At 54.9% G+C, this 26,465-nt stretch overlaps 1 protein-coding gene across 5 annotated transcripts; it reads right to left on the bottom strand.

The window, feature by feature from the left end:
- Window positions 1-750: 750 nt before the first annotated feature.
- Window positions 751-25,687, bottom strand: LDLRAP1 (low density lipoprotein receptor adaptor protein 1). 5 transcript variants are annotated; one of them, XM_009202045.4, is made up of 10 exons: window positions 23,143-24,923; window positions 22,817-22,959; window positions 15,908-16,050; window positions 14,998-15,110; window positions 12,756-12,870; window positions 7,203-7,275; window positions 6,766-6,849; window positions 6,128-6,258; window positions 4,727-4,758; window positions 751-2,788 (listed from the first exon to the last, which is right to left on the bottom strand). In XM_009202045.4, exons 1-10 carry the CDS (start codon window positions 23,211-23,213, stop codon window positions 2,644-2,646), a joined length of 1,050 nt encoding a protein of 349 aa, XP_009200309.1. In that variant the 5' UTR covers window positions 23,214-24,923; the 3' UTR covers window positions 751-2,643. The 5 variants fall into 5 exon arrangements, with proteins under 5 accessions (XP_009200309.1, XP_009200303.1, XP_009200322.1 ...); XM_009202039.4 differs by having other exon boundaries at window positions 4,727-4,761; window positions 23,143-24,921; XM_009202058.2 differs by lacking the exons at window positions 22,817-22,959; window positions 23,143-24,923 and adding an exon at window positions 24,938-25,401 and having other exon boundaries at window positions 4,727-4,761.
- Window positions 25,688-26,465: the final 778 nt, after the last annotated feature.

Below are 26,465 nucleotides of genomic sequence, written 5' to 3'. Positions count from 1 at the left end.
CTCTGAGATAACCTGAATGCACAAGTGTTCTACCAACAACGTGATCATGGTCACTGCTGAGTCACACAAAACCCAGGGTGGTAAAAGCGGGGAGGTCGTTGCACCATTTTCACAGATGGGAAAATCAAGGCTCAAGAGAAGAGGTGACTGATCAAGCGTCACAGCTTCCAAGTGGCAGAGCTAGGGCTAGACCTCGAGTCTCCCAAGACACTGAAATACTTCCCACCATCCCCCAACACACTGAAACGACACATCCTGAGTCCATCGGGGGACGCCTGGACCCCTGTCCCCAGTACTGAGACCCAGGCCCAGTTCACGTTCGGCCTGGAGCAAGGCTGTGGAATGAAAAAGTGTTGCGGATCCAAAAAGTGATGGAAATAACGGACATCCTCTCTGGGGAAAACGCCCATGTGGACACGTACACAACCTCACGTACATTGCGGGGAACTCACAGCCCCTGCCCAGGGTCCCCCGCCCAGGCTCACAGACACTTCAGCTGATGCACCAGATCCCTGGTGTGGCCTCCGTGAGTCATCCAGAGGTGACCTCATCACACACACACCCAGCTGCTGGGTGAAAAGGGGGCCCCACTGGGCCTTCAACGCCGGGAACCTAAGACCATCACCCCCCAGCTCAGTGCTGCACCTGGGCACGTGGCCCCACCCAGCCTGCAGTCACTGCTGCTGCCATCCCCAAAGGGCAGGAGCTGCCGGACGCTGCTGCCGGTCTACTCCATCTAATGAGCGCTGCTTGCGTTTCAAAACGAGAACATTTATTATTTGTTTTTTCCTCATTAAACTTTCACAAATAAAGCACAGCAAGACTTGTCTGCAGACACACAGGAGGCACACGGACAGTCCGTCAACGAGAGATGGAGACGAAGGCCAGTGTGGCTCTCATAGGGCAGCGCTTCTCAGAACCCCTGGCCCCCCGTGCCAAGGCTGGCCTGTGTCAGGCCTCGCCCACACCGCCTTATGACAAATACAGAGGCTGATGCCAAGGAGGTGGCTACAGAGCTGGGGCAAGAAAGTTATCCTCTTGTTCTGATAATGACCCTACAAATCCCACCCCACCCTCAGGCACCTCCATCTAAGGTGTCCGGTTACTCCAGGTAAGGAGGTTCTAAGGAGGGCTGTGTTTTCCCTGGGGCTGATGAAACTTGCTCAGACAAGCCAGGCCACTGGGAGGCACCTCAGGATGGCAAAGATGCTGGAGGCTTTGCTGGCTTTCAGGATGCCGGGAGCCCCACGGGGGCAAAAGGGGAGGAAGGAAAGAGATTCTAAAGACAGACTGCTGCTGGTATGTCCCGACCCAGGGTCACAGTGTCAGCAAAGAGAACAGCACGATTCTGACAGGGTTGGATTTTGTTTCACCCTCGGGATGAGCAGACTTCAAACACTGCATTTTCACGGAAATCAACAAGAGAGACAGCTAGCAGGACACGGGGCTCCTGCCAGTTCTGTGTGGAAAGGCACCAGATGGTTTGTTATGAAACACATTTTGGTCAGAAAATAGCTGGGGTTTTTTGGTTCCTGGGAGGACAACAAAGCTAGAAGCAAAGGAGGTGTGAGTTGTGTGAGGAGGAGGCAGAGAAGAAAGCAGCTTTGGCATCAGACCTGGGTTCTACTCTTCACTCTACCCCGCCATGCTTGAGGCCTCAGTTTCCTCATCTGTAAAGTGGTCATAGAATATTTCCAAATAAATCTAGGTGTCAGGTTTCACACATCATCCCAGGAAGTATGGGGAGGCGGGGCAGAGACACTCAAAGGGACACACAGAGAGCAGAGGAGGAGCACAGCCTTGCGTGCAGGGGAGAAGGCAGGGAGGGGCCCGATGGAGGGCGGTCAGAGATGATCCCCGCAGTCAGTCCCTGGGAGCGGGGAGCAGCCAGTTACACTGGTTCCAAGCACAGGTGGAGACCATCCACAGGGACCCTGGGCCCCTTCTCCTGGAGGAAGGGCAGAAGGAAAGCTGGATTCAATGCAGCACCATGGAGGAGCCCTCAGGGCCACACCTGCTGTGAATGCTTTAAAGTGCCAAGCTGTATCGTCTTTGGTCAGGAGCTGCCCCTTAGTCTCTAAGAGCCTGGGGTCCAGGACTCAAGTCCCGCCTGCTGGGCCCTGAGGAAAGAGAGCAGGAGGACACATTCCCCTTCTGAGGCTGTGGGTGCTCTCCTATGCTGGGGGGTGAGGGGAAAAAAATCACTGAAATCCAACGGCTTTCAGAAAGCAGGATGCCCCCAGGGAAATTTGGGTCCTTAGAGAGAGAGAAGGGACTAGAAATGCTTTGGTCACAGTCCTGATACCCACAGCCAGGGCAGAGCTTGCTACAGGAGAGCAAGCGGGAGCCGACTGCAGCACTGCACACATCATGCAGCAGGAGACGTGCCTGACGCAGACTGGCTTCCGAGCATAAGCCAGAAGTCACTGAATAAATATTCAAGGCATCTTTTGGTTCTCAGAGAAAGAGCAGGGCTTTAAAAAAATCTCTCCCCTGCCTGACTGGCTGCAGCTCTGATCTCCAGGCTGACAGTGCTGAGGGCTGGGAGAGGTGGCGGGCGGGTTCCGGAGCCGGCTCCCCCGCAGCAGGTGGCTTTGGTCCGTCAGATGTCAGGGTCGCTTGTGTCCGGCTGGCCCCGGGCCCTCAGAAGCTGAAGAGGTCATCCTGCTCTGGGCCGCTGCTGTCAGGCTTGTCCCAGTCGACAGGCGAGAGGCACTGGGCGTAATGGATGTCCTGGGCTGTCAGGCCAGTGTCCAGGACCTGAGGGTTCGTCCGAGACTGGGCAAGCCTGGAAGGCAGAGCTGTGTGAGCCGAGGGCCTGGGTGAGGGCTGGCGGGCCGCGGGGTCAGATGCGAGGAGGCACCAGTGGGGAACAGCAGGGCAGGTGGCCCAAAAAGGAAGCCCCAAGTACAGTGGAGGTGGAGGAGCCTCAGATCAAAGCACCTCCCTTGAAAGTCAAACAGCTCAGAAAAGTCTGGGGCAGCCAGCGGTGCACCCACCCCTGGGAGAGGCCAGAGCACCCACTCTGTGGCCCAGCTCAGTCAGGATATGCCCAGGAAAGAGGAGAAGGGGCAGTGCTGGTAAAGGGAGCGGCAGGGGTGGGGTGGGGTGGGGAACAAGCTGTGGGAGGGAACACGGAAGATTCTTTGGCTATAACTGTGTCAACACCGTGCTGTTCGAAAAATAAATTTACAAAGGGAGACAACCTACATGTCCAAAAGAATAGAGGAGAGTCAAGTAAATTACAGCCGCTTCCCTTAGGAGAATGTTAGGCAGTCAATGGAAGGGGTGTTTACGAGGAGTTTTTAACAGCCTGGAGCAATGCTTCTGACACAATGCTGTTAAGTGAAAAATCAGGATCCCAAAATGCAAATACGATGAGCTGATCAATGCAAAATAATGTATATGTATAGGATTAGCATGAATTAAGCCCAAAACTCTGAGCTGTGGGATTATGGGATGGTGTTACTTTCTGTTTAACGCTTTGCTGATTTTCAAAATTGTTAATAAAGGGCACACGATGCTCAAAACAGTGTGGAAAGATGAAACAGTGTGTGAAAGATTTTCTTCAGAGGGCGGGTTTAGTCAGCCAGTGAGGCAGGGAAGGTGTTGCCCTAGCCCCAGGCTGGACCAAGGGGTTTCCACCAGTCCCTGGCAAGGAGGAGGCAAGGAAGAGGAAGGAGGAAGCAGGAGGGCAAAGACCCTGACTCTGTCCCCACTCGCTGGACCAAAAATCACGGACCGCAACCCCAAACAAAGCCCCTGATGTGGGAGGGCTGTAGGAGGCTGCTGAGGGTCTCAAGGGAGAAAGGGAGGCCTGACAGACGGGGACCCAGGGCTTGGAACCCTGACCTGCCCAGGCCTCTCCTCAGCCACAGCCTTCTCAGTGGCATGTCCCCAAGCTGCAGGGGACCACAAGGATGGCCCCTGGGAAAATAGGGAAATGCCACCACCCTCAGGCTTTACCAAAACACCTCCCCACTGTGCCTGACCTTCCCCGCTGTGGAACAGTCCACAGCTTCATTAAGCACTTTCTCCCTTCCCTTTTTCATAAATGCAGACCTCTGGAGAGCAAAGCCTGTAAAAAAAAAACGCCCCTTTTTGAAGGCCACGACAGGCGGAGGAAATCAACTTGAGCTGCAGTGTGTTTCGCTCAGCTCAGACTGAGGCAGAGCAGTCACCAGGAATAGTTTTTGACTCAACAGTAAGAACTTTCTAACAGCTCTGGACAACATTGGAAGGGGTTCCCTCCCCAGACAGTCGGCTCCCTGCCCCTGGAAGCATTTGAGTGGAGGGATGGGTCTGTTGGTCTGGAGGGGTCCGAGTGGCTTGTGGTTTTTTTTTTTTTTGAGACGGAGTCTCGCTCTGTCATCCAGGCTGGAGTGCAGTGGCACGATCTGGGCTCACTGCAAGCTCCGCCTCCCGGGTTCATGCCATTCTCCTGCCTCAGCCTCCCGAGTAGCTGGAAGTACAGGCGCCTGCCACCTCGCTCGGTTAGTTTTTTGTATTCTTTTGAGTAGAGACGGGGTTTCACCGTGTTAGCTAGGATGGTCTCGATCTCCTGATCTCGTGATCCGCCCATCTCGGCCTCCCAAAGTGCTGGGATTACAGGCTTGAGCCACCGCGCCCGGCCGCTTGTGTTCTTAATCACATCCCCAGGGGAAAGGGTGGCAGGGCCAGCCCACGCACGCCAACCCCACCGTCCAGCACAGGAAGCTCACGTTACCTTGAAAACGCTTCATCCAGGCCATCATCCAGCTCCTTGGGGAAAACAAAGCAGGAGATAAGAACTCTGTTTGGGGGAGCCCACGCTCACAGCTGGAGCTTGTCCCAGCCCTGGGTAAGCTACAGGGAGACTCAGGACACAAGCTCAAGGTAGGCGCCTGGAGGCACGGGCTCAGGCAGGCCTCCTGCCTGGGTGCATTGCCAGCATCTCAGCCCAAGGACCCAAAGCTGGAGACGTGGGAGAGGAGAAAGGCCATGTCCTAGAGTGTCTGGAGACCCAGGTGGGTTCAGTGCCCTGCTCCACTGCTACCTGCCCATGAGACCTTGGGCAAGTCACTGCTCCTCTTTGAAACTCAGCTTGTCCTTCCGTAAGAGGAGGGCGTTGGACCTGATAATTTCTATGGCTTTCAAATTCCAAAAGGAAGAGGGTGGGGAAGGAAGTTTTCTTGCCTTCATTTATTTCCAAAAGCCAAGCCAAAATTCCAAGCTCATGAGGGATAACTGATGCCAGGAGTCCCATAGAGCGATGGGTGAGGTCCCTCCATGGCCTGCTGGTGAGGATGGGCAAGTGGCAAGGGTAGTTCCTGAACGGCAGAGAACAGGCTCAAGGGACACCTGGGGAACTCCCAGTACCCAGATTTTTAAAAATTAAAGAGACAAGTTAACATGTGATTCTGCAATGGATCCTGGGCCAGAAACAGGACACCGGAGGGGCACCTGGAGAAATGTGTAAGTTCTACAGATTATACACAACCGCATGGTATCGTGTTTGTTTCCTGATTCTGACCACTGTAATGTGGTTATTCAGGATGTTAAAAATTGGGGAATCTGGATGAAGGGTGAACAGGAATTCTTTGTACTACTTTTATAACACAGTCTGAAATTATTTCCAAATGAAAAATTAAAATTTCAGGTTCCTCGGGGAGATTCTGTTGGCAGAGGTCATCACCCTCACTGAGATGAAAAAGCTGAGACAGAGAGGTCAGGGGGCTTGTCCTGAGTCCCTGAGGGAGTCAGGGACCAAGCTGGTGACTGCCCAAGTCTCTGGGTCCTCATTCAGGCAGCTGAGGGGGAGGGGTGGCAGCAGCGAGCTCTGCCACGCCAAGAACAAGGGCGCCTTTGGCTGGTCTTGTGGTGGGCAGAGCCGTGGACGCTCAGGCCAAGAGGCCAAGCATTGTGAGGAGACAGCTGTGCTGGGAGCCAAGCTTGTTGGGGACGCAGCCTCAGGTTCAAAAGGGACATTGTTTATTCCCCATCCTGGGCCTGGGCACTACCCGGCTGGGTCTGGTCCTCCCAGAGGCCCACAAGTCACGGGTCCCAGGGCCTGGTCCCTGGAGCAGCCCAAGGCTTGCCCAGAGGTCAGGCTGAGGATCACCAATCTGCTGGCCACACAACCACTCACCCAGACAACACTGCTGCCACTCAAGGCTTGTGGCCGTGGCACCTCGTCCACGTTGGTGGTGTTGGCGCTGACCGTGGACAGCGGGGCCTTAGCCGTCTCCTCTAAGTCCAGCAGGTTCCCAGTGGCGACCACTGTGAGGGATCCGGTCAGGTTGTCAGTGGGAGATCAGCCTCTTCCTTCCTGGCCCCCTCCTGGGCTGTCCTGGCCCTGACCCTCCCCTCTGATGTGGCCTTGCCCAGGCCTCCTAGCAGAGCCCAGCCCTGGCACCTCCCCACGGCAGGTGCACAGCTGCCCACAGAGTGAGAACCTGACTAATGGCTTAGACTGACACTTTTGTATTCACAGTAGTTAAGTTTTCTTAAGCGACCACACAACAGTATGTTAAGTATATACAAAGGTAGACACATATTTATATATTTGCATAGGGATATATCTCTAGAAGAAAATGTACTAAAATGAGTTATTTCTTCCCCTTATCTACATTTTCTAATTAATCTGTAATGAACGTGTATTATTTATCTAACAAAACAAAAGTGGAAAACCAAGAGGCTGCCCCAGCCCAGGCAGGAGCGGGACCCCCTGGTGAAGCACAACCCCAACACCCCACGGCCAAACCCCGCTTCCCTGTCAGGACTCACAGCTCTTCAAGGCGGGGGTGCAGTCTCGGTGGACCCCCAGGACATCCCCTCCCTCTTGGCTGGCTTTGTCCCTCTTCTCTTTCTCTGCAGGATGAAGGCACAACATGTTGGAGCCTCAGACCCCAGCACTCCGTCCCCAGCAATCACCGGGCAGGGGTGATTAGCTGTGGCCAATCTCAGGGGACAGTTTCAGGTTTCCAGCCAGGAGGAAAGAAACCTTTCGGATGTCAGTTAATCCTCACAAGCACCCTTGGGGAGGGAGACAGCTGTTCCCATTTTTCAAATGGGAAAACTGAGAGTCCGAGCGGTGAAGGGACCGGCTCACAGTCACAAGTCAGGTGGGTGATAAAGCAGGAAGTCGGTCCACGTCTGACCCCAGGGCCTTCATGAGTCTCCCCACCTCCCACCACACCCACAATGTAGATGCAAAGTCTCACCTTCCTTGGACACCTGCCAAAACTCAAAGGCGACTTTGAAGGCCTGGGCTACGGTGAGGGTAACAGCCTGTGCCTGAAAACAGGAAGTGGGGATGGGGAGGGGTGCAGCGTCAGCCAGGGCAGAGCAAGTCTGCACTGGAGGGCTGGGGACTCCAGGCCAGGACCCCTGGCTCCCTCCCTGCAGCTTCTGCAGCTCCATCCCAGGCTCTGGAATGCCTCCTGGGCAGAGAAGGGTCCTGGCCCTTCCCAGGTCTCCAAAGCAGCCTGGCGTGTCATAAGGCCACAGCCTCGCAGAGGCAGTAGGGGCTTCATCTTTACCATCTCTGGTCCCACCAAAGTTCTCACCCTTACTCTAGGGCCCCTGCCTGCAAAGGCTGTTCACCTCCATGTCTTTTCCTTCCCCTTTGGGCTTCCCTAAATTCAATGAACTGTGAGGCTTACTTCCTCCAAGCCCTTCCTAATTACCTGTGGACTGAACTTAGCCCTTGGAATTGGAGAACAGAAAAGCCAGAATTGGAAGGGCCCAGCTATTGCCCCAAATGAGCCACAGCCAGAGAGGTGAAAGTTAGGTTCCGGTTGGGACTATGCCAGGGTTTATAACTGGATCCCACAGAGTAGAAGGCTTGTCAATTTCCTGATAGAAGCAAGATGTCAATGAAGGCCCAGGGACCAAAACCGGTCAGTGCTATAACCCACCTGTAAGGAAGGGCCACACCTCGGCCCTTCACCCGGGGGGAACTCCCCCCACACCCCTCCAAATCCAGCTCAGATATCTGTCACCACCTCTCTCCTATCACCAGCCCCAGACTCCTCTAGCCCCACCCACCTCCCTCTGGCACCATGCATGTGAAAGTGTCACTGGCTCCCCTGCCTGTGTTTCCCCCAGCTGTGTGCACCCTAAAAGCAAGAATCAGTCTGAACACCCCCGCCCTCTGGAGCGGGCCAAAGCCTCCCAGAGGTGGCAACAATGCTGGGTGAATTACATTCATCTGAGGGGCAGGCCTCATTCCAGCCAGGACCTATCCCCAGCCCATATTCATCTCAACACCTTGCTCTCTCAGCCATTCCAGTCCAGGGTTAATCAACTCAGCTTCTGGGAGTGGAAGTCCCAGAGTTCGCAGCTACAGCCGGAAACATCTAGCTTCCTTCTGAAGCCCTGGCTGAGAGAAGAAAGCACCAGCCTCTTTCAAGTTCACAACAAGTTCAGGCCTTACCAGCTTTAGCCCCACTCCCTGCCCTCCCCCAGACAACTCAATTTAACTGAGAGACGACCTGTGGCCACTGCCTTTAAAACTCCTTTAAAAAAAATATTTAAAATTCCTAAACAAACTGATGGATCCGTGCCAATTAAACTTCACAAAAGTATAAAACCTCATTTGAATGTCTCCAACATTTACATTTTTGATGGAAGTACAGGCACTTTATGGCAAAACTTAAATATGGTAATTAAGTATGAAACTCTTCGCAGCTGTTTACAATTTAAGCTGTCATATCTGAATCAAGTTTAATAGACCCAGTTACCATTGAGAATTGCCCATGAACTAAAAATATGGGCTAATTACCAGCCCAAGTCAGATCACTATCCACCCAAGCAAGGGCTGGTCACCCAATGTGGCAGGGATATGAAAATGCCATTATTTAAGCCTGCTGGAAATCTGGAGACACAAGCTTAGACTGCAAAGGCTGTTCACCTCCATGTCTTTTCCTTCCCCTTTGGGCTTCCCTAAATTCAACGAACTGTGAGGCTTACCTCCTCCAAGAAGCCCTCCCTAATTACCTGTGGACTTAGCCCTTGGAATTGAAGAACAGAAAAGCCAGAATTGGAAGGGCCCAGCCCTTCCAATTCTGTTTGCATAAATCTGCTTGTTCATTTGCATACATTCCTACCCTTTTGCCCTGAAGTCCCAAGCTGTAAGTTAAACTGAATACAACCCAAGAGGTGGATGTGTGCAGGTGGCTGCAAGCCCAGGCTGGGCAGGGACTGGGAGTGGGGTGGGCCCTGCTTCCTGGGGTGGCTACAGGAATCCGAGGACCAGCATTAGGTGAGGGACTGCTCGGGCCTGCCCGGGCGGGATGCCCGCCCCTCCTGACTGCCTCTGGCCTGCAGGTCTGCCTTACTATCCTGACTGGATGCTACCTTGCCCAGTTTTTCATATTCCTTGTTCCCAGGAACCAGGCTGCTCATGGCTCAAAAGGGGCCAGAAACTCGGACCAAGACAGCCATGTGCCCCCCAGGTGGAAATGCGGGTAGCACTTTGCTTACCATCAGCCCAGGCCAGCAGCTGCATGACACCTTCACTTTGGAGCCCAGAGGCCTCCCAGTTGGGCAGATGGAAGGGAGTTCTTGGAGGAACCCAATGCTGGCTGTGCCCAGCAGCACCAGGGAGGGGAGAGCTGCGGTGGTTGTGCTGCCCCAGAGTTCAACTGACTGGTGGGTGATGTAGAAAAGAGCCCCTTTCCCCCAACCTGAAAGGGTCATGAACTCATTCAGGCAGCCCAGCCAGGAAAAGTAGGGATGTGGAGGCCCCCAGTCACGATGAGTGCGGTTTTGTCAACATCCCGATTCAAGTCCCTCAACATCCCGATTCAAGGCCCTCAACATCCTGATTCAAGGCCTGCTGCAAACGGAAGCCGCCTCACCACCCACCCCAGCGGAACCATTTCACTTTGCCCCTCTGTGCTTGCACGTGTGTTAATCCCGTGCTGCTGTGCACTCGCTACCCACCACCCCACCCCCTTCTTTTGGCCTAGCAAACTCCTCCTGGCTCCTCAGCCTTCAAAGCCCCATTCGAGGTGTCTGTCTCAGGGAAGTCTCACTGACTCTCCCGTGAGATTTACTAACTTCCACCCCAGAACTAAGCCCCCCTGGGTTCCAGATACTGAAGCTGGACTGTTCTCTACCGCCTTGGATGTTTTCTCCATGGCGCAGACCAGGACAGACGGTGCCAAACATCTGTGGCGGAGCTGCCAGCAGGTGCGGAGGCTGACACAGCCATTCCATCTCCTGCCTCCCCCAAGAACACTTCCACTTAGCTCAAGAATCTAGGATTTCCAACACGACGAGGTCATCAACACACTGTCAGCCCGGGCTGGGCTAAGACCTTGAGGCAGCAGGTGATGTATTTACACCATGCTGGGCTGGGCTGTCTTGGAGAGGGCTCCGCAGGGCCCCTGAAGCAGGGAGGCCAGGTAGCAAAGGGTAGGGAGATAGATAAGCCACTCCAGCCATCAACCCAACCCCAGAGAAGAACACACTAAGAAAGATGAAGAATTTGGGTGTCCGGCAGGGGCCCTTCCTGCTGCCCGGTCAGGGCTCTGCAGTCAGTGGCTGAGCAGTGGCCTGGCTCTGTTTTCCTCGGTAATTGACCCCATGGCCTGAGAGTAGGCTGATTTCGCTCAAGTCTGTGTGAAGTCCTCTGACCACAGGCCAGGTCTCCCTTGTAAGAGCTGGGCCTGCACCTCTCTTACTCCCAGACCCCTCATCCCAGAGGAAGCCTCTGCACTGTCGAAGGCCCCTCCCACCCAAGGCCAGCTGTCCCTGCCCAGGGCCTGCCCTGGTCAGCAGGGAGGAAGAGATGAACAATGGGGACATAAGGAGCTGTATTTTTAAGTCTGCGTGGGCTCCTAAAAGACAAAGCCACGAGTCACATCTGTGGGAACTCACAGGAGATGCCACAGCAACTTGGAGCCCTGGGACCTCACGAGGCAAATGTCCAGTGACACTGAGTCTGCAGGAAAGAAACAAGGTGTTCAAAAGAACCTGGGGCCTTTCAGAACAACCCTGGAGGTCACTGAGGCAACCTTCTCATTCTGCTGACAGGCAAGCGGCCCAGAGAAGGGCAGGATCTTCTCCAAGGTAACACAGCAAATCAGCCAGGATCAGATGGCTAGACTGTCTCCTCCTATAGTGCCTCTTCCATGACACCTGTGGTGGGCTGAATTGTGTGTCTGCCCCCAAGATGTCCACATCCTAATCCCTGAGACCTGTGAATGCTGCCTTACACAGCAAACGGGCTTTGCAGATGTGGGTTAAGGATCTGGCGATGGAGATTATCCCAGATTACTCAGTGTGTCCAAATGTAATCACAAGGAGTGTTGAGCGGGGTAGGAGAGTCAGAGCTAAAAGCAGCAATGTAACAACAAAATCAGGAGACCGGAAGATGCTACATTGCTGGCTCAGAAGATGAGGACAGGCCCACGAACCTGGAAGTGCAGGTGGTCGGTCTCTGGGAGGTAGAAAAGGTAAGGAAATGGATTCTCCCCTAGAACCTCCAAAAAAAACCGCAAACCTGCCAACCTAGTTTAGACTCCTCATCTACCTCTGTCACAGAATACATTTTTCTTCTCCATAAGATAATAAATTTGTCTTGTTTTAAGGCACTAAGTTTGTCATCATTTGTTACAACTTACACAATATCTGAAGTGTGCCCTGATGGGCAGCAGGAAGCCTGGGGACCACAAAGACTGTGATGGACCTGACATGTCCTTTGATGACAGCGGAGGGAAGGGGATCTTGTCTCCTATAGGTTCCAAGGGCTACAGGGCATGGGGACTGGGGCTCTGAGCTGTCAACAGAGGTCAACAGGTGTCAATGCTCCATCAACGGGTGTCAGGAAGCACCTTATAGGAAGGATGCTCAGATCCTGGGGGTCTCAGAAACAAAAGCTGCAATGCCAAAGGTTGACCCACTCCACTCCTTGCCCCCAAATTCAGGACGAATCCCCAGTGACCACCAAGGTTCCCACTCATCCTGGCTAAGATGTGGTCAGGGGTGTCCTGGAAATGAGACAAGGAACTCTGAATTTCCCAGTCATGCAGGGAGGGGAAGAAACGTGGGTTTAAACCCCCACTCTAACCCTGACTGGCTGTGTTACCCTCAGCAAGATAGCTGGCCTCTGGGAGTCTGTTTCCTCATTGAAAATTTAAAAAAAGAAGAAAAAAAAATGGAGAGAGTAACAGTTCCCACCTTGCAGAGCTGTGAGGATTAAATGAGTAAAGACCTGGAACCTAGCACTGGAATGTACACACAGGAGGCACCGAGAGATGGTCACTGCCCTCCACACTCCGGTCACAGCTGGAATGGACACGCAGGAGGCACCAAGAAATGGCCATTGCCCTCCTCACTCCGGTCACAGCAAGCCCAGTTCTCTGATGGCTCTCGCCTTTGCCTTCCACCCCAGGCCCCCCGATCTCCCATCTCCGAGGACCAATCCCTACAAGGCCCTGCACCCCTAGACCATATTAAAGACAGCAGATCCAAAACAGCCTCAACCCAACAAATCACATTACAGAGAGAAAGGGGCCCAGACAAACACTGGGGACACGGGCTAGCCACTGCCCACACCAGGCTGACTGCCGGGTCATCTGCCTGCCGGCAGCCTCACCACTGTACCACTTAGCTCTCAGCACCCACTTGGGGTTCCCAGGGATTTCACCCTCTTCTGCAGTAATGGTCACCTTTGGGTCCTGCCTCCCACACCAGACAGCCCCCCACCCACAGCAGGGCTGCCAAGGCCGCTGGAGCCTGCCCCAGCCCCAGCCCTCCCCGCTGACCATCTTCCGCTTGGTGCACAGGAAGGCGTGGCACTCGAGGCTCTGGTTGTGCTGGCTCTGTGCGATGTATGCAAACACCTTGTCATGCATCTTGTCTGCCGTGCAATAGGAGATCCTGAAAGGCAAGGAGGAAGTATCACCGGACCTGGCACGGGGGCCTGAGCACATGTGGGATGCCCTGTAGGGCAGCTCCCCTGAGTTGCAGAGAACCTGCTATTCCCACTCCACCAGGGCAGACTCTGAGGTCCAGCCTTGGCCTCCAGGGTGGGTACCTAGGCCATCTGTGCAGGAGGGGCCGAGGCCAGGCAGGAAGGAAGGAATGGGGTAAAGACTGGAAGCAGGGCACTTCCCCTCTTCCTCCCATCCCACACTGAGCCACACCCCAAAACAGTAATAGCTGAACCCTTACCACATACCAGGCAATGTGCCAAGAGCTTTCTAGATCTCGCCTCGTGTAATTCTCAAAGCTACCCTCTGAGATGGGTTCTATCACTATCCACGTTTTTCAGATGAAATAAACTGAGGCTAAAGACCGGAGCCCAGACCTGAACTCACTTGTAGGACTCCAGAGGCCATGACTGCCATGCTGCCTCTTAAGGCTATGTGCCAACTGGCTGGAAGGGGAAGCAGAAAGCAGGACACTCCCCTGCTCACCGATGCCCTTCACCTGGCCTCTCCAATCCCACCTGCCCTCCGACCCATGCCCCTGCCCAGAGGTCTAGTGAGATTCGGGTCCGTCTCTCTCAGGGTGGCTGGGACCATTTGCATGTTCTGGAGCTGTGGCCAGGGGTGGAAGAGTTGGGAGTAGGGGTGGGGTGTGTGTGTGACAAGGACCCAACAAGGAGTCCTAGTGGGCCTGGGAGGAGACACACAGCAACTCCCTCTGCATGGAGCACCCTCTCTGCCCCCAGTCGCCACCCGTAACCTTGGGGCCACCCAAGCCCTTGGCCTCCCACCCTCCCTCACATGTCTGGTCCCAGCTCGTTGCCTCTAGTCAGCCTCAGAGTCTCAATCGGGGAGGGGCCGGCAGCCCAGAGGTGGGACCGGAGTACCACAGACCCATCCCTCAACCACGTGGCCCCAGCTTTAATCACAGGCATCAACACTCCAGGTGGGCAGAGCGTGAAGGTGCTAGGGCCCTTCCTACCTATTCTCCATCCCAGGGGATCCAGCTTCCTGCTCTAAATGTTACTGGGTCCTTGGTATCAATAAACTAGATCCTGTTATTCCTCAAGCCCCAGCAAGGTGCCGCCTCCCCTGGGAGGCCTTCCTGGATTTCCCCAGGCAGACCCTCTCCTTGCCTTCTTGGAAAACACTATGCTCTATCTCCTGTTTCCTCCCAACTATTCCCAATTAGAGTGGAAGCTCCTTGAGGGCATGAGCAGGATTGGAGTCCTCATCTGGCACAGATGTTGGCAGAACAGGTATCTGAAACTGTTGACTAAAGGCAGGCAGGTATGATCAGGCCAGTGAGAGGAAGACATCACCCGGGCCCCCACAACACACATCTATCCACCCTACTACTGGCCTGTGCACCAACGGGCTGAGCCATCTGCTTGGAGACAAAGCAAGAGGGTGGGGGGATGCCTGGAAGATGGGAGCCTGCTGGACAGGGCTCTGTCCTGGGTATCCTAGTTCCAGTTCAGCTACTACCTCACCGTGCAGCCGTAGGCAATCCCCTCTCCGGGCCTCAGATTCTCCATCTGTAAAATGGACCTGAGCTATCCCTTCCGGTTCTGAAAAACTACAACTGACCAGCTGAGAGAGGTGGGGATAGCCTGAGGCTCTAAGGGCTGACCAGAGGACCCGCTAGAGAGACCATCCATACTGACCTCAGATCTTGGCTGAGGCCTCCCTGGAATGCCTGGCCAGATACCCAGAGCTGAGCCGCTGCATTCACAGAAGGAGGAAAAGGCAGTGACTCTGCAGTTCTCTGCTCCAAGCCCGGCTCAGAGGCATGCTGGTGGGGACTAGGGGGCGGGGCACAGGCAGGCTCAGCTGTCTTCTGTAACTGGTGATGATGACAGCAGCAGCTGCCACTTAACCAAGTGCTCATCGTGAGCCAGGTGCCATGCACTCGGCGTTTCCTAACAGCGCTGTGCAGCAGGACCTGTTCCTACCCCCATTTTACAGATGAGGAAACTGAGGCTCCAATGTCACCCAGGTAGGAAACAGTAGAGCCTGGATTCAGATGGGACACTCCAGTGGCAGAGTCGATGGGTCAACCCCATGCTGAGCGTACCTGTATATGGACACGTTCTCAATGAGCTGGTTGGTGAGGTTGTCTGTCAGGATAATTCCCCGTGGAGACACCTTCAGAGTCACCTTCTGCAGCTTCTTCCCACTGGCCTTAGCCTTGGGGCAGACAGGAGTCAGAGGAGTCTGCCAGCCTCACTTGAGACCCACGCTTATGGCCTACACCGCACTGTTCCTAGGAGCCAGACGCGGGGCCCATCTCAGCTCAGGCGACTGGCAGCGGCATGGGGAAGACCACTCAGCCAGCACCCTCTTGTAACAGAAACAGGAGCAGCATCTGCTGAGCACCAGCTATCTGTCAGGCACCGTGGACCTCGAGTCATCCTCCGTCTCCCCAGCAGGAGATGGACTCAGAGAGGCTAAGGGACTTGCCCAAGGACACACAGCTAGGAGGGCACACAGACTCGGCACTGAATGAGCTAGCACAACCCAGCAGGATGACTCTTGGGGACTCTGCTCCATCCACTGAGCTGAGGGGTCCGAGGCCACCAAGGGAAGTGGATTTAAAAGGCCCACCCTTGCTCAAAGCTAGGGAGGGGGCAATGTGCTCCTGGATGTGCTATGCTGTCTCTCAGGCCGTTGAGCAGGTAGTCAAGGGAAAGCAACCTCCCCACCCTTCCTGGCGCTGATAAGTCACCAATGCATCAGCAGGGAGCCTGAGGCGGGGGTGGGGAGGCTGGAAGAGGTCATAACGGCTGGAGGGAAGCCACTGACCGTGACCTTTCAAGTCCAGTGGTTCCCTCTATCAAGGCCCAAAAGCTGGATGGAAGGAGAATCAAGGGCAGGGCCAGGCTCAGACACACCCAACTGGAGTAACAAGCTGGGACAAGGGCACCCTGGGAAGAAGCTGGTCCTTGGTCCCTGGTCCCTCCGCCCTTCCCAACTGGGGTGCTCACCGTAGCCACGATCCTCTTGATGGCGGCGGCCGACAGCTCCTCGCCCTTGGGCTGCTCCACCAGCGTCATGCCCAGGTATTTGAGGCTGAACAGCATCCCCTCCAGCAGCGTCTCCCGAGTGTCCGTCCAGTTCTCAGGCAGCTCTGGGGTAGGACAGGGAAGGCCCTCAGACCCTGCGGCTCAGGGCCCACCACCAGCAACAGCTCTCACCAGCCTTCTTTCCTAGGAAACCCCAGCAAGTTGGCTGGGGGTCTCCCCCACCACTACTGTCATTTTTTTTTTTTTTTTTGAGACTGAGTTTCACTGTCACTCAGGCTGGAGTGCTCTGGTGCGATCTCAGCTCACTTGCAACCTCTGCCCTCCAGGTTCAAGCAATTCTCCTGCCTCTGCCTCCCGAGTAGCTGGTCTCGAACTCCTGACCTCAAGTGATCTGCCTGCCTCAGCCTCCCAAAGTGCTGGGATTACAGGCATGAGCCACCACGCCGGGCCTACTGTCACTTTTAATAAAAGGCTAAAGCTTTCTGGCACATATCAAGGCTCCATGTAAGCAGCTTTACCTAAAATGTTCTCATTAATCCTCCTTAAGAACCTATGAGGTCAACGCTTTTATCAAACCCATTGACAGACAAAGACATGGAGGCCATGGAGACTCAATCACATAACCAAGTCCAGAGAGCCAGGAAGTGCAAGAGCCAAGTTTCGAGCCCCGTTTTCAAGCCCGGAGCCCTCTTTACTTCAATGCTACCACTTGTTGAGGGCAAATCATACCATTTCTTACTGAATCCTTAGTGCAATCCTGTGAGATAGTGATTCTACAGATTAGAAGACTGAGGCTCAGGAAGGCAAAGTCATGAGATGAAGGCCACATACAATGAGTCAGACTTCAACCTTGAGTGGTTCCCACAGCCCCAGCCTGCACTGCTTTCCTCCCTGTGCGCATCGGTAGAGACCAACGGGGGCGTGCAGGAGGCTGGGAAGGAGACAGTAGCCCAGGGAGAGCAGGGTAGGGTAAGGCTAGGTGGGGAGAGGAGAAGGTGATTTCCCAAATCTGAGAAGGCTCGAGACCCACTCTGCTTCCCACTCCCTGGATGGTCCTAGGGAAGTCCCCTCTCCTCTTTGGGACTAACACTGCACCCCCCTCTCTGGGCTGTGGCAATGGCACAGAGCAGGGTCCACAAGGAGAGTCCTCTAAAAGCACCAACCACACACATGTCAGGAAATAAGGGGATGAGCCTGCCTCACTGGTGGGCAAACGGACCAGGAGGGACATGTTGAAAGAGTGCCCCACCACATGGGTGAGGGCCTTGCGGAGGCAGATGGGCATGAGGGGAAAATCGGGCCATGCTGGTGGTTTCTGACCATCCCCGGCTCCTTGGAAGGAGATGAACAAAGATGAACGAACATCCCACACTTCCACCTGCCAGAGCCCCTGCCTGTCCTCTACCATCCCCTCACAGATGCTGTGCTTGTAGGAGGTGTTTGTTATGACTGCACCATTTTACAGATGAGAAAGAAAACTGCTCTTCAGCCTCACACACAATCTTGTTAAGGACAGAGCAGGATCCAGCCAGGGATCAGTTTCCAGGGGCCATGAGAGGTAGCCAGGGCCAGCTTCCCTAGACCATCCCCCAGGGAGGGGCTGGGAGATGTCCTGGGCCCTCCCTACCTCTGCCTGGGGCCTTCCTCACTGGCTCCGATTGAAAAGCCACAGGGGCCGGGCGCGGTGGCTCAAGCCTGTAATCCCAGCACTTTGGGAGGCCGAGGCGGGTGGATCACGAGGTCAGGAGATCGAGACCATCCTGGCTAACATGGTGAAACCCCGTCTCTACTAAAAATACAAAAAAAAAAAACTAGCCGGGCGTGGTGGCGGGCGCCTGTAGTCCCAGCTACTCGGAGGCTGAGGCAGGAGAATGGCGTGAACCTGAGAGGCGGAGCTTGCAGTGAGCCGAGATCGCGCCACTGCACTCCTGCCTGGGTGACACAGCGCGAGACTCTGTCTCAAAAAAAAAAAAAAAAAAAAAAAGAAAAGCCACAGGAAGAAAGTTTAGGTATCGCTGGTTCCAGGGCAGCTGAGGCTCCAGCAGGGATGTGGGCCCCTACTACAAGGCTCCGCTTGGCTCTGGAGTTCTGGCTCTGTCAAGAGCAGAAGTCTGGGTCCAGGTGGCATCACCAGGTCCCCTACCCAGTCTGGATCCCTGCTGCCCCTCTCAGCTCCTGTCCTAGAGCTCTGGGCCTCCAGGGGCTCTGGTCCCCCTCTCCACAGCCAGAAGGGGCCTTGTACACCCACATTTCTCTGGATTTGCCTTGAGCAAGCCACTGTCCCTCTCTGAGGCCATTTCTTCATCTGAAAGAGGGTACAGGTGTCAGGGCTGCGGAGGGTTATACAGGAACTTACAGATGTGCCCAGTTCCCCTCATGCCTTGAGATCAGGTGAGCAGGGACTTACTGACTGTCATCTAGAACCTGGCATGCAGCTAGCGCTCAATACTTGCTCAAGGAAGAAATGACGAGGACAACCCCCTCCCATCCCCAGCCCTGGCCCCAGGCCCACTGCCCCTTCAGCTCTAGCCCTCATCCCCGGGCTTCCACCTCAGCATAAGGCCGGGCCCCCACTGAGATGACCCCAAAGCCCAACATGACCTTATCCTCTGTCCCATCAAGCACAAGCCTATTCCATTTGATCCTCCAAAAGAATGTGAAAGTCCCTGAGGTGTCCCCAGTCCTGGGTTGAGTGATGGGGCCCTGAGCAACTCAGACACAGACCCTGCTCTCAAGCTCAGAATAACAGCACCATCATCAGGGAAAAACGGCGCTTTCATATAACAAAGATACAACGATAATAAAGCTGTAGCTATTACCATCACCTCTAACACTCACAGCCACCTTGCAAGCAGGCATTCTTTCATTCCCATTTTACAGAGAGGAAACAGACTGACTCTAAAGCCCAAGCTCCTGACCATGAGACCATACTACCTTATCATGCAGCAAACTACCTTAATTCTAGCAAAAGATCAGGTTTTTGGAGGTGGAGGCATTTCTTCTCACCTGGAATTAGGTATTCCTAATACTTAAGGTTTCCCATCTGCAGGCTAGGATATCCAGACCACCACTTTCAACCTGAGACCCATCTAAGCAAGGACAGCAATGGAGAGAAGTGCTACTGTGCCTATGGCCCGTGCCCTTGGCAGACATTGATAATCAATTGCAGCTCTACTTCCCTCTGACCGTTTCTCAGCACAAGGCCCCAGGCGGGCAATACTGATTGATCAAGTTTTGAACATCTCATTATCCATTCCTACCCCTGGCAAACATTCTCCACCCTCCCTCTCCAGCCCCCATTTTCATGTCCCCATTCTCCCACTTCCTCTGGTTCAGCCCTTTCCTGGCCCCTTTCCAAAGCCACTTCCGCTCCCTCCATTCCAAAGAGCCAAAGCCTGCCAAGGTCACTGGTGATCTCTTTGCTGTCAAAACATTCCCTAGTCCTCCCTGACCCCTGAAATGTTCAGCATTTTTCTGCATTCCTCCTTCCCTGGACTGACCCTTCCCCTCCTCTAACCACGTCCTTACAGACTGGTTGCCACTCATCAGCCTTAGGCCCTCAGCTCAAGCCCCTCACTTGATAGATGATACAACTGAAGCCCAGACAGGGACAGGACCTGTGCAAGGTCACAGGGCAAGTCAGAGGGCCCCTCCTCACCCCACCCAGCCCACTATAGACAATCCCCACGATGACCAGTGACTGTGAGGGGATTTTAAGTTTCCCTGTCTCTTCTCCCACAATATCCCTACACGCTCCCTACCCCAAGAAGCTCCAACCATGCAGAGCTTCTTCCTAATAATGTCACATTTACTGTCTAACTTCTGTGCCTTTGCTCAGGTAGTTCCCTCTATCCCAAATGCCCTTTCTTCACTTGATCAAATCCCACACATCCAACCTCTTCCAGGAAGCCTCCTTTGAGGCAATGTAGCCTTGTGGTTAACAGCAAGGGCCTTAATCCTAAGATATCAGCTCTGATGCTTCATGTCTGAGTCATTTTGAGTGAGTTCATTACCTTCCGTGAGCCTCAGTTTTCTCATATTTTAAAATGGGGGAAACAACAGCTCTGACTCCTGGGGGCTGTTGTGGCCCGTGGATACGTTTATAGAATTTAGCAGAGAGGCAGGCCCATCGTAGGTGCTCAGTACACCTTCCAATGGGGCCTCATCCCTACTGTGGGCAGGCTGCTGGTGCCTTTCTTGAACGTAAATCTCTTCTTCCTCCCGCAGCCACACCACCCACTGCCAAGCACTGCCCGCACGTCTCTTCCCTTTAAAGAACCTGCCATTCATGTCTGCTTCCCCAGGACCTGGCACGGAGGTGTACGCCTGCCCAGTGTGGCCGTCCAGTCTGGTCCTGTTTCTCCCTTGTCCCCCATGTTCCCAGGCCCCACTGAGATGCTCCTTTCTCTCTAGGAAGCTGCTTCCCTCCTGTGGTCTGTGCACGTGACTCATCTCTTCACTAGAGCGTAAGGCCCCTCATGCCCACACCCTCCCCACAGAAACCAGCACCTGGGAGCTCTCAGTGAAGGCTCACTGGTAGGGCTCAGGACCACACCCGCCCTCCTTGCCAGCCACAGCCGGAGGCCTTATTCCCGGTGCTCCCGGAGGACCCGGGCAAATACAGGCCTGACTGCACAGCCCTGTTCCGGTCCTAGTTATTTTTGGCCCTGTAGTGGGTAATGACTGTGCTATTTTAACGCTGCAATTTTACAGATGACCTGCTCCCGGAGTTAGCTGGGGACAGACCATATGCCTGGTCTAAATTACAGCTGTGAACACGTGCTCTTTCCTCGTTAAGGTCCCCCCAACCACCCAGGAGTCAGAGCTGGGCTGAATGCCCTTGTGCCCCTACTGCTGCTCCCAGAGACCCAGCCTGGCTGGTATGTCTGCAACATGAGAGTTGCAGCCAAACCCAGGGGCCAGGGGAGCCTCTGACCGGGGCTCTGGCCTCCAGTCTCCCCAAGCCTGGTGGGGAAATGGCCTCAGAGGCCAGAATGACAACATCTCACAAGAGGGCTCAAGCTCTGCCCTGACCTGGAGTGTAGCTGCTTCTCTGGGCTATAATTCTATCTGACAAATGGGTTCAGCCCCTCAGGAGCATCATCAGAAGTTTCTGGATGTGAAAAGTACTAGGAAAATTTTGGAAGTCAAAGCTGTTGAGATTGTTATCAAAAGAAAATAAGTTTTAAAATGATAAATTGCAGCAGCTACCACGTCCTAAGTACCTACTTACACAGTAAGAGAAAAATATGCTATGGGCTCTGGAGTCCGTAGTCACTGAACCTCCCCGGACCTCAGTGTCCTAACTTTAAAACAGAGACAAGACAGGCACAGTGGCTCATGCCTGTACTTCCAGTGCTCTAGAAGGAAGGATTGCTTGAGGCTGGAGTTCAAGACCAATCTGGACAACATGTTAACACCTCATCTCTACAAAAAATAACTAGCTGGGCATGGCAGTTGTGCACCTGTAGTCCTAGCTACCCAGGAGGATCCCTTGAGCCCAGGAGGTCGAGGCTGCAGTAAGCTATGACCACATCACTGCATTCCAGCATGGGCAACAGAGTGAGACCCTGTCTCAAATAAATAAACAAACAACAGGGGGCCGGGCGCGGTGGCTCAAGCCTGTAATCCCAGCACTTTGGGAGGCCGAGATGGGCGGATCACGAGGTCAGGAGATCGAGACCATCCTGGCTAACACGGTGAAACCCCATCTCTACTAAAAAAACACAAAAAACCAGCCGGGCGAGGTGGCGGGCGCCTGTAGTCCCAGCTACTTGAGAGGCTGAGGCAGGAAAATGGCGTAAACCCAGGAGCTGAAGCTTCTAGTGAGCTGAGATCCGGCCACTGCACTCCAGCCTGGGAAACAGAGCGAGACTCCATCTCAAAAATAAATAAATAAATAAATAAATAAATAACAGGGACAATAGGAGTATCCACCTCAGACAGGCATGGTGGCTCATGTGTAATCCTAGCACTTGGGAAGCTGAAGCAGGTGGATAACTTGAGGTCAGGAGTTCAAAACAGCCTGGCCAACATGGTGAAACACCATCTCTACTAAAAATACAAAAAAATTAGCTGCGCGTGGTGGCGGGCACCTATAATCCCAGCTCCTTGGGAGGCTGAGGCAGGAGAATCACTTGAACCAAGGAGGTGGAGGTTGCACTGAGCCAAGATCCCAATGCTGCACTCCAGCCTGGGCAACAGAGGGAGACTCCCTCTTAAAAGAAAAAAAAAAAAAAAAAAAAGAGTATCCATCCATGGGATTGTCTTGAGGATGAATTGAGTTCACACCTGAGGTGAGCTTAGAACCTTGTCTGGTACATACCAAGTATCACAAGTGTGAACTACTGTCATTACCAATGGTCAAATGCAAAGAGCTTTAACATGTCCATGGCCATTCTCATACTGAAAGAAGAGTCCAAGATAGATCAGTGTTCCCATTTCACAGATAGAGAAGCCCAGAGGAGTCTGACCATGGCTCACAATTGACAGCACTGGGACTACAGTCCACACCTGCCTCCTGCAGCCCAAGCCCCTTGGTGGGATCAGGCAGAGCCCTGTAGGGCTGCTCAAAAAGAGTATCTGACCCTCAGTGGGCAGTGGGTGACCTCTGACTCCTTCAAGCCACATGCCCCTCACACAGCCCCCAGGCCCGTGAGAAGCAGAGTCTTAGGCTCCAGTTCACCATTCCCTGCACTTGCTGTTCCCTCTGGCTGGAACGCTCTTCCCAGACTCCTCCCTCCTGGGATTCACCGGTGTGTACTGAGTCACCTTCTCACAGGGACCTTCCCTGGTGCTGTCAATGGCCACCCTTACCCCCTCTGCATACCACTTCCATGTTGTGCTGACTGCCAGCACCTGCCGCTCTACCTGCTGGAGATGCTGAGGCCGGTGCAGACTGGGGAATGAAGATCTCCCATCCCCAGGAGTCCTCCCCTCCGGCAAGGTGCTGCCCTTCTCTGGGCTTGTTTCTCCACAAATAAGCAATGCTCATGCTAATCCTAGTGGGGACCCTGACGGGGAGGAACAGGTCACAACTGAGAGCAGCGTTCCAGTCTAACTTTAACTCCACTGGCTTCAGTTTGGCCTCAAAACTCAACCACAGGGACCAGGTCCAAGGCCCGGATGGGTCACAACCCTGAGCAAGGTGACCCTAGCACCCCCACCCCCACATACCCCATGGCCCCTGCTCTAACCTGTGGCCACTGCTGTCAGAGGCTGCCAGCCCAACCTGGGGTGGGTGAGGACTGCTCCCAGCTCCTCCCATGGCAGAATCCACCAAGCACACTGGCAAGACCTCTGCGCTAGGAATGTGGAGCTCTGCCTCTTAGACGTTCTGTGTCTGGGGCCAATGACTCCAATGCTCAGAATCTCAGTTCCTTTGTCTCTAAAATGGGCCTGCTCTGTCACCTCACAGGAGTCAATGAGAGAATGGAAGCAAAAACACGTGGTAAAACAGTTACAAAAAAAGTAGTTACCATTTACCAAAGTCTTCCTCTATGCCAGGCAAACGCAATTTCATTTGATCCCCACAAACAGTTGGAGGCAGGTACTACTGTTATTTGCAATTTACAGGTGAGGAAATTGAGACTTCATCACGAGGGACAGGTGGGGCTCGGCCCGCCCTCCTTCAGGTCCAGAGGCTCCAGGACAGCACTCTGGGCTTACTGGGGCCTGGAGGAGGGGGAGAGGTGCTCCTCTCCTTTCCTCCAAAGGTGCAGACGAGCTCTGGGCCCCCAAAACCCATCTCACCACAGTACTAATCATGCTAGCGGTGTCCCAAGGATAGGCAGGGGGAAGAGGAGCAGGGCAGAAGAAAGCCACCAGTTAGGAGGGAGAATTATTACTAATAATCTCCTTGATACTCCTGCCAGGTAAGAGTTTTTATCCCCATGTTGCAGATGAGGAAACCAAGCATCAGAAAGGACAAGTGACTTGCCCAAGATTGAAGATGGCAAGAGAAATTCTCTTCCACCATCCAAAGTGGCTACCTCTTCTGCGTCCCCAGATTCAGAGATGTTTCTTTCTAGCCTCCCTTCCCTTGCCAGCCCCCCTTCCTTCAAAACCACTTCCCCGGGGGCTGCCCTGCCACACTCCCTCCCTCATTCCTGGAGAAAACCGCAGGATTCTCCCGCTGGAACAGATGGCCATTCTCAGAAGTTCTGGTCAAATCTTGCCAGTTTTTAAAGGGTCTATTTTGGGAGGCAATCAGGGTGATAAACGGTACATCCCCTGGCCCACTGGCCCAGCCCTAATGGGTCTCTGACACCACCCCCCACCAGCAGGCACCACCCCACATTCCCAATGCCAATGCCAGTCTCAGTTGGGAGGCGGCCACAGCTGAACAACAGAGTGGGGCCAGAGGAGGAGCAAGGCGGGCCCTCTAGGCCCAGACACGCTGGCATTCCTGGGACCAGGGAGCTCGGGCTCCCCTGGTGGAGCCCTGTAAGGCCAAGACGGAATGGGGTGAGGGGGTGCTGTACTGTCAGTTGTTTCCTGATGAGGGGAGAGGCTGTGGCCCGAAGTGGCTGGCAGGGAGGTGGGAGTGTGCAGCAGTCCTGGGTTCTGGCTCCAAAACCGGCAGGAAGGTCTGTGTGACCCCAGGCAAGCCACTCTCTTCTCCCTCCCAAACAACGAGACCTGCGACCTGCGCTGGGCTGGTCTTCTGGCTTCAGGGGAAGGTGCCAGGTGACAAGTTCCTTGAGCGTAACCAGAGACAAGGAGAGAAAGAAGCCACGGGGAGGCCCCTCCCAGCCTCCCAGACGCTCCAGGGAGAGGTGACAGCGAGTCTGCCGTTTGCCTGGGCGCCCAAGGGACTTTAGAAGCCCGAAGGGAAAGGTGCGAGAGAAAACAGGTTTCAAAAATAGTTGGGACGCCAGGCTCGTCACCTGGACCCGACTAGAGGAAGGGACGCAGGGGTCTAGACCGCCTGATGTGGGGCTCTCCCGAGGCACCCCAGGCGGGGCCTCTCTCCCAATTTCAAGTACGTACCTGCGACCCCGGGCTCACACCTGGGTGGGTGTCTGGACACCCGGAGTCAAAAGTTGGCCCGGTGGGTCGGACAGGGGGCGGGAGAACGGGCCAGTGGGCTCCCGCCCGCCGCAGCCGCTGGCTGGGGCGCAGGGGTGCGGGACGGGGGCGTCTTTCCAAGCTCCTGCGCCCTTTCCTCCTCCCCCAGGCACCGACGACCAGGGCCTGCCTCCCCCTAGCTGGCCAGGGCAGCAGGGCGGGAGGTGCCGCGGGTGGCGGGGGCCTCTTCTCCCAACCTGCACCCCACCCCATGCCGGCTGCACCTGGGGACCTCGAGCTCGGGCTCCTTCCTCAGCGCTGCCCCTCCTCGCAGCGGCACCGAGCGGCCGGGGAGTAGGTGCGCAACTTGACCCCGGCCGACCCCCTGCCCCGCAGGGCCGGGAAAGGGCCACGCCGGGACCTGAGCGCCGGTCAGGCCCCGCCTCTGCCCAACTTGGCCGCACTCCGGGCGCCGGCGGAGGCCCCGCGCGCCGACCCCGGCCCGGCCCGGCTGACGCGCGCACACTCACTGCGGTGCCGGCCGCCGCCCCCCCAGCTCTGCTTGGCCAGGCTGGGGCTCCGGATCAGCGCCCGCCCCGCGGACTTGAGCGCGTCCATGGCCCGCTCCGGCCGCCGCCGCCGCTGCCGCCACCAAAACTCCGTCAGGAAAAACTTTCCGCCCGGCCCTGCAGCGCGCGGACTGCGCGCTCCTCCCCTCCCGGCGCGAGCTCCGCCGCGGCGTCCGACGGGGCGGGGCAAGGAAGGACAGGCCACGCCCCCAGGCGGGCCCCGCCCCCGACCGCCGATCTCGCCCCGCCCGGTCCCTGTCCAGGCCCAGGGTCCAGGCCCCAAGAGCTTCTGAGGCCGCCCGAAGGCGCCAGAAGATAGCGAATCGCAAGCCCCAGACGCCCCCGCTTTCCTCCTTCTCCCTAATCCCCACCCCGTAGGAGCCTGAGGGTCTGAGAGCAGCGGCCTAGGATTTCCAGTGACCATTTTACAGATGGGAAGACTGAGGGCTCCTCCAATGGTGAAAGGTCTTGTTCAGGGACAAGAACAATGCGATGTCCAGGGCAGTGGGAGACTTAGGAAAGAGTGGAGGCTGTAAATCAGGGATATCCAGACTTTTGGCTTCCTTAGGCCACATTGGAAGAAGTGTCTTGGGCCACACATAAAATACACTAACAACAGCCCATGAGCTAAAAAAAAATATATATATATACACACACATATATCTCTCAAAAGAAAAAAAAAAAAACTCATGAGTTTTTTTTTTGTTTTTTTGTTTTTTTGTTTTTTTTTCCTGAGACACAGTTTTACTCTGTCGCCCAGGCTGGAGTGCAGTGGTGCGATCTCGGGTCACTGCAATCTCTACCTTCCGGGTTCAAGCTGTTCTCGTGCCTCAGCCTCCTGAGTAGCTGGGATTACAGGCATGCACCACCATGCCCGGCTAATTTTTGTATTATTAATAGAGATGGAGTTTTATCATGTTGGCCAGGCTGATCTCGAACTC

Source organism: Papio anubis, chromosome 1, assembly GCF_008728515.1.
Source record: "Papio anubis isolate 15944 chromosome 1, Panubis1.0, whole genome shotgun sequence".
Taxonomy (NCBI): domain Eukaryota; kingdom Metazoa; phylum Chordata; class Mammalia; order Primates; family Cercopithecidae; genus Papio; species Papio anubis.
The sequence above is the reverse complement of the archived record's forward strand: the minus strand, read 5'-3'. Positions and strand labels throughout refer to the sequence as shown.

What these genes read in the sequence shown, in the direction of transcription:
- LDLRAP1 (XM_009202039.4), bottom strand. Translation starts at nt 23,213, where the DNA reads ATGGGAGGAGCTGGGAGCAGTCCTCACCCACCCCAGGTTGGGCTGGCA. An exon ending in GGCCTCAGCATCTCCAGCAG is followed by an intron (nt 16,051 to 22,816) that starts GTAGAGCGGCAG and finishes GTCCTACCCCAG; the next exon opens with AGCTGCCTGAGAACTGGACG. An exon ending in TCAAGAGGATCGTGGCTACG is followed by an intron (nt 15,111 to 15,907) that starts GTGAGCACCCCA and finishes GTCTGCCCCAAG; the next exon opens with GCTAAGGCCAGTGGGAAGAA.